The 16,630-nt window shown below is 46.7% G+C and overlaps 1 protein-coding gene across 2 annotated transcripts in view; it reads left to right on the top strand.

Moving 5' to 3' along the window:
- Nucleotides 1-6,375: 6,375 nt before the first annotated feature.
- Nucleotides 6,376-16,630, top strand: part of Olfml2b (olfactomedin like 2B) — a 41,289-nt gene continuing 31,034 nt past the window's right edge. For both annotated transcript variants that reach the window (XM_028864334.2, XM_028864335.2), the window contains exons 1-3: nt 6,376-6,954; nt 9,566-9,829; nt 11,648-11,755. In XM_028864334.2, the coding sequence (XP_028720167.1) occupies nt 6,781-6,954; nt 9,566-9,829; nt 11,648-11,755 (546 nt within the window). In that variant the 5' untranslated portion in view covers nt 6,376-6,780. The remainder of the gene's footprint in view (nt 6,955-9,565; nt 9,830-11,647; nt 11,756-16,630) is intronic.

The raw sequence follows: 16,630 nt of genomic DNA, 5'->3' as shown, positions 1-16,630 counted from the left end.
ACAGAATTAAATCAGCCTATATACTTTAAGGATGTGCTGACCTCAGAATGGAAACCAGGGTATGTATTACATTGGGGACGTGGTTTTGCTTTTGTTTCTACAGGAGAAGATAAGCTGTGGGTACCATCAAAATTGATAAAGGTTCGATTTGAACAAGAGAGACCTCTTAATTGAGGAGGTGATAGTTCATCAACCAGCATGAACATCCAATTTAAACTAACTTGTATCAATAAAACATGCCTTTTCATTTAATCAGATAATAACTTGCCAAAAAGGAACATCCCCAAAATTAGTCTTGGGGAAAGGTTTTTGTTTTTGTCTTTTAGGAAAATGAAGGTTAAGGAATCTGAAGAACACTGGACAAATGAGACAACTGAAGAAAAGGGACAAATCATCTATCCCAAGAAACAGAATGAAACGGTGTATGGGTATATATTATCTAAAAAATTTTATGTCTTCCTAAATGTTTGTTTCTGCTTTTCTCTAAAGATTTAACACTATTGGTTTTCTAATAGTCCCAGTTCAATTAAAATTTAAAGCTGACTTTGGAGTTGGAGAATGGCTCTCTCCTTCTTTAAAATCAAGCATGTTGTTAAAAGGTAAATGCAAACTCCCTGTATCATGCCAGAATAAGAGCCATCTTCTGCTATGGTACAGGACAAAAGCAAAATTAATTAAGGGACTATTCTATTACTAATCTCAACTCTTTGATTCTATTCTGATTCTTTAAACTTTTCTCAAAGTATAAATTTTATATCAAAATTTATAAGATTAATATATATATATATACATTTTAAACTTTGTTAAGATATGAATGGTCACATAGAGTACTAACTAATTCTAGAAAAAAGGCTAGCTGCATATATATGTTTTTGTGTTCGAGTCTCTTATCAGTTTTCTGCAGGAAATCACGGCCAGGCCTAACATCAACTGAAGTCTCCAGAAAGAAGATGGGGCCCCACAACAACAACAATTCCACGTGGACAATAATAATATCATTAAGCTGACAAACATCATCCACAGATCAGCTTTGAACTACAAGGTGCTCAGAGCAAATTTGAGATGACTAGCTGAGATGATCCAGTCTCAAAGACTACTTGAATAAGGACTTGAGATAAACCCTGAACTTTGGCATTATACACAGACTGGATAATGAAGGATATAGTTACCTCTCCTAGAATTTGACAATTAACCTAAAATTTTTCTTTCAGGATAAAGAAAACTTCGCCCATACCCAGCAGGAAGCAATTTTAAGAATACGACGCCCACATTCCCAAAGAGGTGGTGTGGGGCGGGTGGTTTTTTGGTCTTTTTAATGGGTTTTGGGTCTGGGATAATTTTCAGTATTTAGGGGGTTGGTTACAAGTTATTGTCAAGGGTTAGGAAAAAGGCTAAGCAAAGGAGATTAGATTTAAGGTTCTTGTTTAAAAAAAAAAAAAAAAAAAGACAATTACTAATTTTAAATACTTTACATTGGATTGAATTGTTTTATATTGTATACAAATTTGAAACTGATATTGTTAGAAAATGCTATATGTATATTTCTAATTGTATTTATTCCATCCATTTAACAATGTAATGCAAATTTCTGATCCTTGAATGTTATTATTATCAACTATTAGGATATAAAGAAATGAAAGCTAGTAGTTAGACATTATCATAGAACTTGTAGTCATATTAGATATGTTTTAAAAATTATGCAGAGATGTTTTAGACAGGTCATCTTCAAACCCTTCAGAGATCTACAGAATATGGCATTTAAAATGTTTTAATAACTTAGAAAAATTTTCTTTTTTGAGACATGTCAGCTCCTGGCAGTACTAATCTACTTCAGGGAAAATATGGGCATTGAAGAAACTGCATATGGAGTCAACTTTCCTTGTGGCAAAAGTTAGCCACTGGACAACAAAGTATCCTCAAATCAACAGGACAAAATGGACAGACAGAACACGAAACAAGGGACTACTGATTCTTGCCAAAACAAGTGTGGTTATGGCTTTATCAAAAGGCATCTTCTGAGGCCAGGACAATACGGCCCATCCCTGAAATGGCCTTCGCATCCGGAAAAGGTACGGTGCCCTTTTCTTCAAAGCAGCTTAACAGGCAGAGGGCTGATGGATTCTGTTGTACAATGGAACAGCAGCTGAAAGCTCATGCCTCTCAAAAGTAGACTGGCATTTAATAGAGGGATGTGGAGAAGAAGGGGATGCTGAGATGAAGCCATATATACACAGCCAAGAAGAATGGACAGTTGAATTTAAAAACTGTCAACAATTTCCAGAATTTAAAATCCTGAATCATGACAGAACACTAGTGGAATTCAGGTGTTTCTGGTACGTGGACTGCTCTCACCCAATGTGAGGTTGAACTGTTGACCTTGTGTACATCCTACTTCCAAATGAGTCTGTCAGATACACTGAGCCTATAGGCTGAAGATGATGCCCCAACACTGCGGAGAAACCTCAGGTGACTGCCCAGGCAGCTGGCTGTTTCTGTCAACTCACAAAATTTTTTGGAAGTTGCTTGGATGCACTTCCTGTTTTTATTTTTGTTAGCTAATATTATTCCCTTCTTGGGTCTCTGAGGGAGTTGAAGATTAGTTAGTTATGGTTGAAGATTAGTTAGTTATAGTTGAAAATTAATTAGGATAGAAAATGCATTAGATACATCTTGGATTTACCAAAATAGGATAGAAAATGGAATTATTTTCTCTGATTTGTCAAATACCTGTTTAGGTATTTATTACTTGTATATATTGTATATAGTTATTGTACTTTTGTATATAGTTTTTCTTTTGTTAGTTATAACCTTTTGCTTTTTTTCTTTTTATTAAAATAGAAAAGGGGAAATGTGGTGGTAATCTAATTGTACTGAAATATTATTTTGATTGTATGTTAATAAATAAAGTTGTCTGGGGGTCAGAGCTATTAGAGCCATAGCAAGAGTGTGGGTGGTGGCACACGCCTTTAATCCCATAAGATCTCTGTGTGTTCAGGGTCAGAGCTATTAGAGCCATAGCAAGAGTGTGGCGGTGGTGGCACACGCCTTTAATCCCACAAGATCTCTGTGTGTTCAGGGATACAGTCAGCATTGGAGACATATACCTTTAAGACCTAGGGGGCTGTACATTCAGACAGTGACGAGGCAGTCATGTGTTTGGGTTTACAACCAATGAGAAGGCAGAACAACATACTTTAAAAAAACTAACCGACAGGAAGTAGGTCTCTTTTCGCGAAGCTGGGACAGCAGAAGGAAGGGTGAGATTTAGCTCTGAGCTCTGACCTCTCGACTTTCTCTTTTACATTGTTTCTGTGTTTCTTATTTAATAAGACGGTTGGTTACATCAACAGAAAAGAGCTATACTCCAGATGAGAAACAAACAAAAGAGATTCATGGTCTCAAGGACAATGGCTACAGCTCCAAGCATCATGACCATTCAAAGAGAAGTGGGAGGAGGGTAGCATTAGAAAGCCCCACTTTCAGGTTGGTCTCTCATCGGGAATCAAATATCTCTTCCAGAAACTCCTTGCAGGTTTATTCTGTTTGTTGACCAGAATGGAATCCTACCTTTAGCTGTACAGGAGACAAGAAAATGGAGTATCTGACTATGGGTAGCCAAATCAAGCTTAAATCAATTATGATCAGGTCAACACGCCAATACTCCAGCAATAGTAGAGTAGATAATGAAAAGAGTTTGGTTGGTTCCTTGATTACATGACTGAGCACCTCAGTGACAGACTTCTATTGTTGGGGGAAAATGTACGTTTGATTAGGTCATTGCTAGTAGGAGTCTCTGGTACTCTGGTCAAATGCACCCTAGTGGATACAAAATGCTGTTGATGAAGGTAATGGGAAATAAACACATTCAGTTATATTACTTGTAGCTTCCATTTATTCAACCAAAAGTCACTGAGTGGCCATTGTGCTTGTGGTAGTTTGCATGAGAATGCCTCCTTTCCCCCATGGGCTCGTATATTTGAATGCTTGGTCCAAAGTGGATGGAACTGTTTGGAAGGGATTAGAAGAAGGTGTGGCTTTGTTGGAGGAGGTGTGTCACTAGGAGTGGGTTTGGGGGTTTCAAAAGCTTATGCCAGTCCCAGTTTCTCTCTGTGTCTGCAGCCTGCAAACCAGGATGTAAGCTTAGCTGCTGCTCCAGCACCATGCCTGCCTGCCTGCCTGTAACCATGCTCCCCTCCAGATGGTCATGAACTCTACTACCCTCTGGAACCATGAGCCCCAATAAAATGCCTTCTTTTTCAAGTTGCCTTGATCATGGTGTTTTGTCATGACAATAGAAAAGTAACTAAGACTGTTGCTGGAGGGCTTCTCTCCAGGTTCCCCAAGCCCCGCAGTCCCACAATCCACGCATAAAATAATCACTCAGACGCTTATATCACTTATAAACTGTATGGCCGTGGCAGGCTTCTTGCTAACTGTTCTTATCACTTAAATTAATCCATTTCCATAAATCTATACCTTGCCACGTGGCTTGTGGCTTACCCGTGTCTTCACATGCAGCTTGTCATGGTGGCAGCTGGCAGTTTCTCTGCCTCAGCCTTCTGCTTCCCAGAACTCTCCTCTCTCCTTGTCCCACCTACTTCCTGCCTGGCCACTGGCCAGTCGTGTTTTATTTATTGACCAATCAGAGCAATTTGACATACAGACCATTCCACAGCATAAGACAGCGCTCCAGGAACCCGTGGAACCCTGAGGATGTCATACTGAGCCAAGACAGCTACAGGCCCTGCCCTGTTACCGTGGGAAGAGCGGCATGAAGGCTATAAATCCCCAACAACCAGTTCTGTGGGAGCACATCACAGAGGAGCCACCCTGGGTCAGGGAAGGCTTTCCTAACCGGTGACTGACACCGGAAAAGGGAATGTGAAGATTAAGGCTGCTGTCTGCCCAAAAATGTATCCAGGTTGCCTTTGGTCTATCTACTAGCTGTTGAAACACCCTCACTATGATGGCCATCCTCCTCAGTCTTACTCGTCCATGAAATCCTTGCTGGCCTTCTCACTAGAGTGACCTGCTTCTTCTTTCAGCTGTGCAGGATATGGTTGTACTCTGCCTTAGGGTCCCCATTGCTTCTTGTACCTCCCTGATCTACCCAGGAAACTCCTAGCTGAACGTCGCCTTGAACTTGGCCAGCCCTCAACATTTATTTTAACTGGACTTGAAAACTACATTTATAGCATTAACTCCCATCTAGTTTCAGACAAGATTTGATAGTGTTCATAGAAAGGTATGTATGTAGCATTCCCGCAAAAGTAGGCATCTAGAGGCTTAGTTTTTTTCTCCATAAACTTTTTTTCTCTTTAGAAAAATACTAATACTTGTTATTATTAGGGTCAAGGGTGTGCGGCTCAGTGTCAGAAAGCTTGTCTAGGATCCAGGAGGCCCAAATTGGATCCCTAGCATTGAAATAATAATAATAATAATAATAATAATAATAATAATAAATGGTAATGTTACACTTCTGTCAACTATCATATCTAAGCCAGAGTCTGCTTGATTTATTACTTAAGTCATTCCAACCTTGTCACTTGGCGTTAGGAACAAGATGTCTGGATTGCTCAAGGAGATCGAATCCTTGAATTGGCCAGACTCCACTGAGCATCTTTAGAGGCAGTTGTCCTGGAAGACACAGTGCTCTTCCTGAAAGTGACACATTGTTAATCTTCATAGTAGGCATATACAGGGGACACTAATTAAGAGCACAACGTCATGCTATCACGACGTGGCAAATACACACCCTTTAAAGATGATCTGGTCAGAGAGAGAGAGGCCTGGCGATTCGTCCTAAACCACGGAGATTGTAAGAAGTGTGCCCTCTGGCAGTCGTTTGGTTCTGGGAAGTCACCAGGACAAGCAGAGCGCCAGAGACCTGTAGCCAGTATCCTTACTTTCAGCATTTATCTAACTCTGCCACACTCTGGCAGAGATTCAAGATGCAACCTCTGGGTGGAGGTATTAGGTTCTCAAGTTGTGGCAGGCACGCGGACTACCATTGGCCTTAAGTTCAAAGCTGCCCGCACTCCCGATGGAGTCAAGTCCGGCAGTCGTTTCTCCTCTGTCCAGGTTGTAGTCCAGGGACAAGTCAGGGCTCTGCCGGGACTTGGGCGTGAAGAAAACTCGAGAAAAGGCACACGAAGTCCCACTAGGGTCAGCATCTACAGCCCGAAGCAAAGCCAGCCGCGCCCTACCCACGCCGGCCAGCGACCACTAGCGCGCAGCGGCTGATCCGGGAGGAGGCGGGGTCCCCAGGCGCTGAGCCCAAGTCTTTGCGCTTCCCGGTCCTCCTCCTCCGCGCCGTCACTGGCTGCATCTTTCGGCCCCGGCACAATAGAGGCTCCGCCCTCCCTCCGCGCCAGCCCCGCGGCGCCCTGGGCCAGCAGCCCTCCCTCGCCTCCCCGCGCTGTGGCCACTGTCCGTCCTGCACCCGGTCCCCGTGCGCTTCGAGCTTCCCGGCGCCAGCCTTCCACCTGAGCCCACCCCGCGGCGACGCCCTCCAGGAGCCCGCGCCCGCCTCCGCCCCCTCAGTCACCTCTTTCTTGCGACCTCTGCACAGTTCTAGGCTGCTGGGGTCGGGGAGGAGGAGATGCTCAGGGTCTCTGGGGAGCGCAGTCCTGCTCCACTCAGCCACACCCAGCTTTAGACGGCTCTCTGAGCGGCCACTCTTCCGGACTCCAGTGAAGACGCCTTCCAGCCTGTCTTTGCTGAGACCCCCTACCCAAGGTGGTCTCTGTAGGGACTAAGGTCCCTGTTGTCGCATCACTCATGGCCAATCCTCTGCCATTAGTTCTTTGCTTTGCTCTAGTGGTGACACGGGTCTGGGGATCCAGTACTCCTCCCACAGGGACAAGCGAGCCCCCTGAGGTGCAAACAGTGGCGCCCACGGAGGATGACACTCTGCAAAACGAGGCGGACAACCAGGAGAACGTTTTATCTCAGGTAGGATGAAGAATCCCTTGCCCTCCCCTCTTGCCTTGGGGGATGGCGAGGGCGTGAGGCTGGTCCTGGATGAAGAGTTTGTGAGCGGCTGTTTTTCTCTTTATTTTTATTGAGAAGGGTATTTACTTTTCACTTACCACAGTATATTGTCTGTTTGGTTTTGGACAGGCTTTCTTGTAGACCAGGCTGGCTTCCAGCTCACTGTGTAGCTGAGGCTAGCCTTGAACTTCGGTTCCTACGACCTCCACTTCTCAAGGGTGGAGATTCCACCACACTGGCTTTTTGTTTCGTTTTGTTAAGGTATCCTCTTAAAAGTCAGGGTATGGGTCCTCCTCTCACAACTGTGGAGTGTTTCGAGCTTTCCAAGTCAGGAGAAAGGAGGGGAAAGGAGGACTTCATACACTCCTTGAGAAGAAAGGTGTGTGTGTGTGTGTGTGTGTGTGTGTGTGTGTGTGTGTGTGTGTGTGTGTGTGTGTGTTGGTGTGATGGATGTGAAAAGCACCTCTTGCCTGTGAGACTGCTTGTCAGAATTGGAATGTGTAATCAGGAGGGCATGCTGGCTAGGAGGCAGATGGCATAAGCCATGGGAGCTGTTTCATGGCCTCAGATGAGACACTCGTGCAGAAGCATGGGGTGAAGACAGAACTGCCACATGTGTGAGGCATACGAGGGGAACCCCAGAACAGAGAGATTTATGTTAAGACCTGGTTCGTTGGGAGTAGGGAGGGGAAGCACAGATCCACACAGTTCTGGCTGATTCTCAGTGGGGGGCCAAGTGACCCATGACAGTGATGAGCGTTGTGGCGTGATCATTTATAAATCTAACTCAGTCCTCAAAACACCCTGATGGCCCTCCCAGAGATGAGGGGGAGAAGCAGAAAGTGAAAGGGAGAACCTGGCTTCGGACAGTCTCCAGCCTGGTTCTCAGGACTGTAAGGGACACTTCTCTCACTTATGTGGTATTCGTGCTCTCCAAAGCGGGCACGCTGATGTGCAGCGGACGTCACCGTGGTCCTCAGGATGAATAATGTCAGAGAAAGGATGCTGAGTGCATTGCCTGTACCTCCATTGGGCCCTCAGTCTGGGTCTTTTCTCTGTGTCGAGAGAGAGCTGTCAGCCCTACTTTGGGTTTGATCAAATGCTTGTTTCTTCTTTTAATAATTATGCTAACATATGCCCTCTGCCCACCCATAACCTCACACTGACCCTTAAATTGAAAAGACTTAAAATCCCTCCCGCTGGGGCTCTGGAAAACCATAAACAAAAGCTTGCCTGAAACCGGAGCTTCCCGAAGGGAAGGAACCCATCCAGGGTTCTCTGAGCAAGGTTGCATAGGAATCTAGGCGGTTTCAGAAAGGAGACAGGAACGATTTACTCTCAGCGTGGAGAGACGAGCTGCTTAAGTCACCCTGAGCTACATACACCTCCTCCTTCCACTTGGTCCAGGCTGTGTTTGACAACAATCCTAAAGCAAACATTAGCTTTAGAAGAAACCCAACCGTTGCAAGGAAAACATTACACGCCTTCTTCCCGCAGACAGCATCCCAAGTTCCAAGCCTGCCTGCTGCCATCATTAGTCAAAGAAAGGGACCCCTCTGCCTAGTTAGGAGAGGAGCCTTGGCTTTGGGGAGATAGGGCCTACTGGCCATGAGTCAATGGGGCTTAGGCGGGCTTTTCTCCCAGGGTAGGGACAGCAGAAAGCCTGCCTGGGGAGGCTGGGAGGAGCATGTACCCAGAAGGAAATGTTTAACATTCTAGATGCAGCAAGCACAGCTATTTCTGTTCTTCTGGTTCGTGGCTGGAGTTTTGGGTCAGTAGCCAAAGGAACTCTGAGGCTACATAAACCTTAGAGACTTCTGGATCTGTTTTTTTTTTTTTTTATTTTTTATTTCTGTCTCTACCAGTTCTCTGTCTGTCAATCTAATCCGTCTTTGGAGGCTCACGTCAAATACCACTTCCTCCTAGCAGTCTTCCCTAGCTCCCAGGTGGAGTCTCAGCTCCCAGCACAAGTTCATCCCCGCTCTTCAGGGGCACTCAGTCAGCACTGTCGAGTGTGTGGGGCTTATTGATAGTTACAGTGGGCTATTCAGGAACAGGTTCTCTGTCCGGCCCATCATTACCCCTCAGCATGCTTTGCACAGACCTGAAGAGGTCCTCTGTAAATGCTGAATGAATAAATGGCTGAGAAGCCTGTAGCCCTCACTGCCCAAGACAAGCTTTCCCAATCCCTCCGTCAACTGTGTCTCCATTTCTAATATAAACCTGGATTTGAGCTAAGGGGAAGGGATGTTGAAAGAACAATGTAGATTGGGTTTTTTGTTTGTTTGTTTGTTTGGTTTTGGTTTTTGCTTGTTTTCTTTAAACGATAAAAGGCTAAGGGCCCTCCTGAGAAAGACACAGCTTTCCAAGGCCAGCGTACTAGCGGAGTTCTGAGCGCATTCAAGGAAATGTCTGCGTCAGCGAATTGTGAGCTATGACTTGTTCACTCCGTGGCTCGGGGCTAAAGTCTTTGGCTAGGGCAGGACCTTGACAAAGCGAAATGTCAGCCTCCTTGAGGTGCATGCGTTTGCATCCCTCCGACTCGGTGGTCGGTCCCTCTGTGTGTGTCTAGTTGCTGGGGGACTACGACAAAGTGAAGGCTGTGTCGGAGGGCTCCGACTGCCAGTGCAAGTGTGTGGTGAGACCGCTGGGCCGAGAAGCCTGCCAGAGGATCAACGCGGGCGCTTCCAGAAAGGAGGACTTCTACACGGTGGAGACCATCACCTCGGGCTCCTCCTGTAAATGTGCTTGTGTGGCGCCTCCATCGGCAGTCAATCCTTGTGAGGGAGACTTCAGGCTCCAGAAGCTGCGGGAGGCTGACAGCCGGGATTTGAAGGTAGGAGCTGGTGTGGGGAAGGGCCTTGGGTGAGAGGGTCCCTTGGGGAATCTCAGAGACTAGAGACTCATAGCCAGGCCTTTGAAGAAGGTCAGGCCTGGCCCCTGGAGTCTTCAGTGTGGATTTGAAGCTGATCTAACAAACTAGACATTTTCAGCTCTGAAATCAGAGAGAGATAGGGACGGGGGGTGGGGAGGTGGGGGTGGGGGGTGGGGGGAGCAAATTATGCCCTATGCCCACCCCTCCTATGGAACCAGGGAGGTCGGGCCTAGGGGGAATCTGGCAGGCTCATCTGGCCAAAAGAACTCAGTGTTCTCCAGGAAAATCACGGTTACAACTTACTGTCAGCCTACCATGCACACCAAAGGCGTTAAAGGCACAAGGAAGAGTGAGCCCTTTGGTCCTGGCATGGCTGTTAGCGTGGCCTGTTCTGGTCAGGTCTTTACACTGCTCCCAGGCTCGTGTTGCGTAGTGTGGGGAAATTGAGTCCAGTGTGGACAGCCTCGTGATTGGCTCAGGGCTTCAGGTGCCCTGCTCTTGCTCCTTCCCTTGCAGTGGGGTGGTCAGAACGCCTTGTGGTCCAGTCACTGCTCCATGATCCTCCTTCACTTCTGTGAGCTCAGCCTCCTTGAATATAATGTGGAGGGGCTTGTGGGATCTGGGGACACTGATGGATGGCACCTAGTGAGCCGTTGGCATCATGCCCACGAAGCCTGTGTAAATGAATGGGGAGATCTGATGTGCTTCTGATAGGTCAAGATCTGACACCTACTCACTGACCTGGTAGCCATCCATTGGTCTTTAAGCAGAGAAGTGTTTAGCAGGACAAGGAATGCCTCAGGCTTGGTCATGTGATTCAGGGTGGTAGCTCTACCCAGAGAGACTTTCTGAAGCTGATGCCACAGTATTCAGTTCTAGGGTTGGACTCTGGGGTTTTTTCTGGAACCACAGCAGGCAGAAACCTATTAGGGATCAGAAAAGTCATCCAAGTCCATACTATCCAGCTGTGGGATTTCCTGAGCTGGAAAGAGAGCTTCTAAACGCCGAGCATGTCAGTGTGGAGTTCTTCATTTGGAAGCAAAGCAAGGAGATGCACGGGGAGCAGAGATTTCAAAAGCACTCTCCAAACACAAGTCCTTGGTTGGAAGGAAGGCTCTTCTCCATGTCTCACCTGCACTTTTGCCTGAGCTCTGCAGGCCCTGGATGCTGCCAGAGCCTTGGAAAAAACAAGAAGGCTGTATTCTCTAGGGCAGGTGGCCACTTCAAACATGGGCTACTGTGTTGTTTGTAACCCAGGATCAGTTTAGTTTTTTGTACTGGGAAGACAGTGGGTGCCTTTCAGGGCCTTTAGTCCAGGATGGAGTTAAGGGTTTCGGAAGCATGTCCTCAAGGTGTTGTTGACATTCACAGCCACTATGCTGAGTATGTGTGGGTTACCTGTTAGGAAAGAGTCTCACACGTATGTTGAGAGAGCAGATGAGAAGGCCCCAAGGAACTTAGAGTCTAGTAAGAAAGGCAGGTGAGCAGCTGACCTGTGCTGTAACCAACATAAACAGCTTATGGAAGTGTGCAGACCTCGGGTTTACGTTCATGTAAGGTCACCTAATTGTCTTTTTGCAGGCAGAATACATATCACAGCTGGGGCTTATCTGTGTCCTTCCCTACACAAATGTGCTCTGAGGGCCCCTCTCAGTTCCTGACTAGTGGCTTCTCTGTAGAGTCTCCAACATAGAGACCTATAAAGGAACTTCTTTCCTGGAGTTCTGTTGGCCCCAGCACTGAACCTCAACCAACTAACCCTCTACTCTTGCTTCTTAGCTTTCCACAATTATAGACATGCTGGAAGGTGCTTTCTATGGCCTGGATCTTCTAAAGCTACATTCAGTCACCACTAAACTGGTGGGGCGCGTGGATAAACTGGAGGAGGTAAGGAAGATTCTAGTCTTACTATGGCTTTGTTTGTTTGTTTGTTTGTTTTTGCGATCGAGCCCCAAAAGATATAGCATTTTAGGTCTCCTCATTCAGCCCTACTGGAAGAGGCTCCTGGACGGGTGCTGTTGCCTGGCATCTAGCATCTAGCTCTTGTGCCCAAAGAGTTACTGCTTCCAGCACAAATCTATTACCTTAGTTTCCAAGTGTTCCTCTAGAGCAGTGGTTCTCAACCTTCCTAATGCTGCGGCCCCTTAATACGATTTCTCATGTTGTGGTGACCCCCCCCCAATTATAAAATTATTTTGTTGCTACTTCATATCTGTAGTTTTGTTACTGTTATGAATTGTAATGTAAATATACCAAAGGGGTCACAACCCACAGGTTGAGAACCACTGCTCTAAGGGCTGGGTTTAATGATGTGATGACCATGAACATTTCAATATTCCTCATGAACTGGATAGGCTTTGGGGGTTCTATCATGGAGATTATGAGGTTTCCTGATGAGTGATTAATAGATGTGAGAAAGGGAAGATCGCTAGTTTGTGCGGAAAGAGCAGCAGACTCAGGGTCAGCAGAGAGAGTTACTCTGCCACGACCACGCAGCCACAAGACCCCTGCTCCACTCATGATGTCCCGCCCACCTTGTATGATTGTCCAGGGGACAAGAGGTACACTAATCATGATGGGACTATGTCAAAATCATCCAATTAAACCCAGCATCTGAGTTATGACCAAAGAGAGATGAGGGTAAACATTCCCACAGTGCAATGCTGGGAATGCTGGGGCAGAGAAGATGAATCACCACGTTCGTGATTAGCTCACTCAGCACCTTCCCTTCACTCCTAAAAGATGTTCCCAGAGGGGCCTGTGTGACTGTGAGATGAGTCCGTTGGTAGAGGGGCTTGCTGCCCTGCATGTTTACCTGAGATCAATCCCTGGGACCCACATAGTAGAAGGAGAGTACAGACTTCTCCAAGGGGGGCCTCTGACCTCCACACAAGTGCTGTGGCACACACACACACACACACACACACACACACACACACACACAGAGAGAGAGAGAGAGAGAGAGAGAGAGAGATTTTTAACTGCCCCCCAAAGCCAGTCATGGTAGCCCATGACTCTAATCCCATCTCTTGGGAAGCAGAGGCAGGAGGATCATGCGTTCAAAGTCAGCTTGAACTACACAACAAGGCTTGTCTCCCAACACTGTCTTAGAAGTGAACCCCAGATCCCCTTCTAACACCCTTAAATTTAGACCTTCCCTACTGTGAAGAGTTTTCAGAATATGAACGTTGTTCTGGGGACATTAGTGGGTCTAAAGTCACTTCAGTGGCCAAGTGTGATAAGAAGGGTCCAGGGTCTACAACTTGAGTTTGCAGACAGAGTGAGGCAGCCACATGAACTGCATCAGTCACCTCTACTCTGCCCACTGTCCCCAGAGGGACTTCCTGGAGAGGTAGGCCTGATGTCAATGGCTAGAATCAAAACCAGGACCCCTCCAGATGGGTTGGTTCTGAAAGGTCAAACCGGAGTTCAGAGCTGGAAAGTGCCTCTGTCCCCAGAGTCCCCTACAACTGTCCAAATGCGTGATATCCCTTTAAGAAAAACGATTAACAGTCACCCTGTATACTTCCATTTGCCCTTGACCGCCACATAGTTTCCATTCTTTCTAGCAAGAACAGCTTGGGGAAGATAGGGCTGTGAGAGACTGCTAGCGGCCAGGGTCAGGTACCTGTCCTCAGAGGAGACCAGTGGGATGGACTCTGAAGAAGGGCCCAGCCCATCCCCACCCCCGTGGCAGCACCCTTGACTCTGGCTGAGGGTGGAAGTCGGGGGGAGGGGGGGGGATCTGGTGCAGTGCAGTGGCCCAGCAGGATGGCACTTGGGCACTGAGGTTTTGTCTCCATCGTCATAGAGACGAGAGTATCTCTTTTCAAAACTCACGTTTGGTAGCCAGCGTTGGACTTTTATAATAATAATCCTTGTATTTACACAGCATTTTACAATTTTTTTTTTTTAAAAAAACATTCCATATACATTTAGTGATTTGTTTCTGTGAGCTGAGCAGGATGTGAGACCTCAGGAAATTCCATGGCTTGCCTGAAATCAAGGGAAAAGAAGCCTAGGGCTGGGTTCTGGTTCAGGCCTTCTGGTTCTGGTCCAGGACTCTCCCTAATCAATCTCAGAAGTTCCTTCCAGTCCTTGTTGTCTACCCCGTAGGCATCAGTTTTTCCTAACCAGAGTTTGAAAACCATAGCTCTTCCAAGGGAGTTTCTAGGCAGAGCTGTGGCTGGGTCCCATATGCATGAAGGTCCCACTCCACGGAGGTTCCCCGAAGCCAGACAACCCGAGGCGACAGGTCGTTGCGCTGACAGGAATCTTTGACCCATGAAGTACAGCACTGTATCTTAGACTGAGGTGGAATCAAGACTGTGCCGGCTGTCTGTCTGGGGTTTGCAGTAATTGAAAAGGCAGAATGTTGGGTAAATGGAAAAAACACGCCTTCCTCCCTCCAGCCTGGCTCTGTGGGAGGAATTGAAATCAAATTCTGTTCCCACTCCTTGCAGATTCTTGAATCCCAAGGGGAGTTCTTTGGAGGTCAGACGAGAGCGAAGGAGGTCAGATCGAAGGGGCTGTTCTCTCAGAGTCAGCCTGTTGCCTGGCAGTGCAGGCGGGCACACACGTGCACATCTGTCTCGGGCACAGAGGAGAATGGAGGCATGGGAACCTCATTTGCAGAGGAAAGAGGAAGAAGAGAGAACTGAATCCCGGTTCAGAGCCTCCTCACTCTCAGTGAAATCCTCCCTGGCAGCTCTGCCTGTGGGGCGAATTTAGTTAAGCTTTTCTTTTACACGATGGAAAAGATACATGCTTAGGCACAGGCATAGTGAACATACAGCTTGATAGCTCGTGATAATGCAAATCTCCGAGAAACCACCATCCAGCTGAGGACAGTGATGTTCGCGCACCCACAGCCCGCATGCCCTCCCAGGCTCACCCCCAGGGAAACTTCATCATCTTCCTACTTTTCTTTCTTTCCTTTTTTTTTTTAAGATTTATTTCATTTTTATATGTTTGAGCGTTTACCACATGCGTGCCCATGGAAGTCAGAAGAGGGCATCAGATCCCCCTGAACTAGAGTTAAAGAGGGTTGTAAGCCACCAGGTGGCTGCTGGGAACTGAAACCCTGTCCTCCGCAAGAGCAGCCAGTGCTCTAACCACTGGTCCATCCCTCCAGCCCCCTCCTTGCTTTGCTCTACAGGTTTATTCTTCAAGGTTGAGTGGCCAAGTGTGATAATAATTTTGTCTGTTTTTGAACTTTGATTATATAGACTCCTACAGATCACTCAACTTCACATTTTTAACATTTAACTCTTGTTTTTGTGTCTTATTCCCTCATTTTTATTCCTGTGTACTAGTCTAGTACATGGATATACTGCAGCTTATCTATACATTTGGTGATTTTTAAGACATGTGCATTATTTCCAAATTCATCCTTTAGAAGAGCCCAGGAACGCCCCGTGTATGAATAGCCCTGAACCTGTGCCCTGGCACATGCTTGCTTGCATTTTCCATGGCATAGACAAAGAATGGAGTGAGGGGCTTATCGGTTGTCTTAGACCGGTGACTCTCAACCTTCCTTATGCTGTGACCCTTTAATACAGTTCCTCATGTTGTGATGACCCACAACCATAAAATATCTTGTTGCTACTTCATAACCAATTTTGCTACTGTTAGGAATAGTAATGCAAATATCTGATATGCAGGATATCTGTTGTGTGACCTCCAAAAGGGTCATGGCCCACAGGTTGAGAATTGCTGTCTTAGACTTTAAGGGGGTCTTGCCAAACTGTCTTCTCAAGTGAGTCCAAGTTTATATTCCCTCCAAGCAGATATTAACCTTCATCAGCACTTGATAATATCCGGCTTTCTAATTTGGGGAGGGAGGATATACTATAGTGAAACTACTTTATTGAGTTCCAAAATCTGAACCCCAAACACCTTTCACTTTGGGGAGGCCTGAAACACATGCACCCTGCTTTTAGAGCTGGCCCAGGAAGAAGAAACAGCCAGTGACCTTCAGCATGGTAGACTCATGCTGACCCCCTCCTGCCCGTGGCTGGGGAGCGGGAGAGAAATCAGAGAATACCGTGGGGGAGTTGGAGTTGAAAGGTGGGGAGAGGTGAGGACTGGAAGGAAGCTTAGGAGGGAAATAGCTTCCAAAGGCAAGGACAAACCCTGATAATTGCATATAGACCTGGGCGGCACTGATTCAACGTAGGCAAAGATTTTATCCTTTAACCCCAGGTATATCAAGGACATAGAGATTTGCCAGGCTGTCCAAGGCTGAGAATGGATTCTAAAGGCTTCATCATTTCTGTTGCTGAGCCCAGCCTCCCCCCCCCCCCCGCACCGTGTGTGGCTTTCCCTTTGTTCCTACGCACCGATGAGCATTGGGTGTGACACTGTGTGTCAGCTGAAGCATTTTCTCCAGATAATGCTGCCTCTGAGGAAGCTTAGAAGTCTCTGATGGTTTTTGCAGGCTCAGAACAACCCCCACCCCCAGAATGCACTGGCCCAGGCATCAATGAGGGTCTCCCCGAAATCTGAAGATCTATTGCTTTCTGTGTTCCTGGCTCAGAAGGCAACCTCAGAGGAGCAGTCCTTACTCAGGGGGATACGTGTTTGCACTAACTACTAGGAAATGTAATTTTCACCTGTGTGGTGCTGGCAGTAAGTTAGGGAAACCTAACTTTGCTTTCCAAACTTCCCAGTCCATCAAAACACCCCAAGAGCTCACTCTCCCGATCAAAGTGTCCTCTTTAGAAGAGCTCTCTGTAGTCATTTCACCCTTGCGGCTTCCTC

Source organism: Peromyscus leucopus, chromosome 15, assembly GCF_004664715.2.
Source record: "Peromyscus leucopus breed LL Stock chromosome 15, UCI_PerLeu_2.1, whole genome shotgun sequence".
In the NCBI taxonomy this organism is placed as follows: Eukaryota; Metazoa; Chordata; class Mammalia; order Rodentia; family Cricetidae; genus Peromyscus; species Peromyscus leucopus.
Note: the sequence above shows the minus strand (reverse complement) of the source record. Positions and strands in the feature narration are given on the sequence as shown.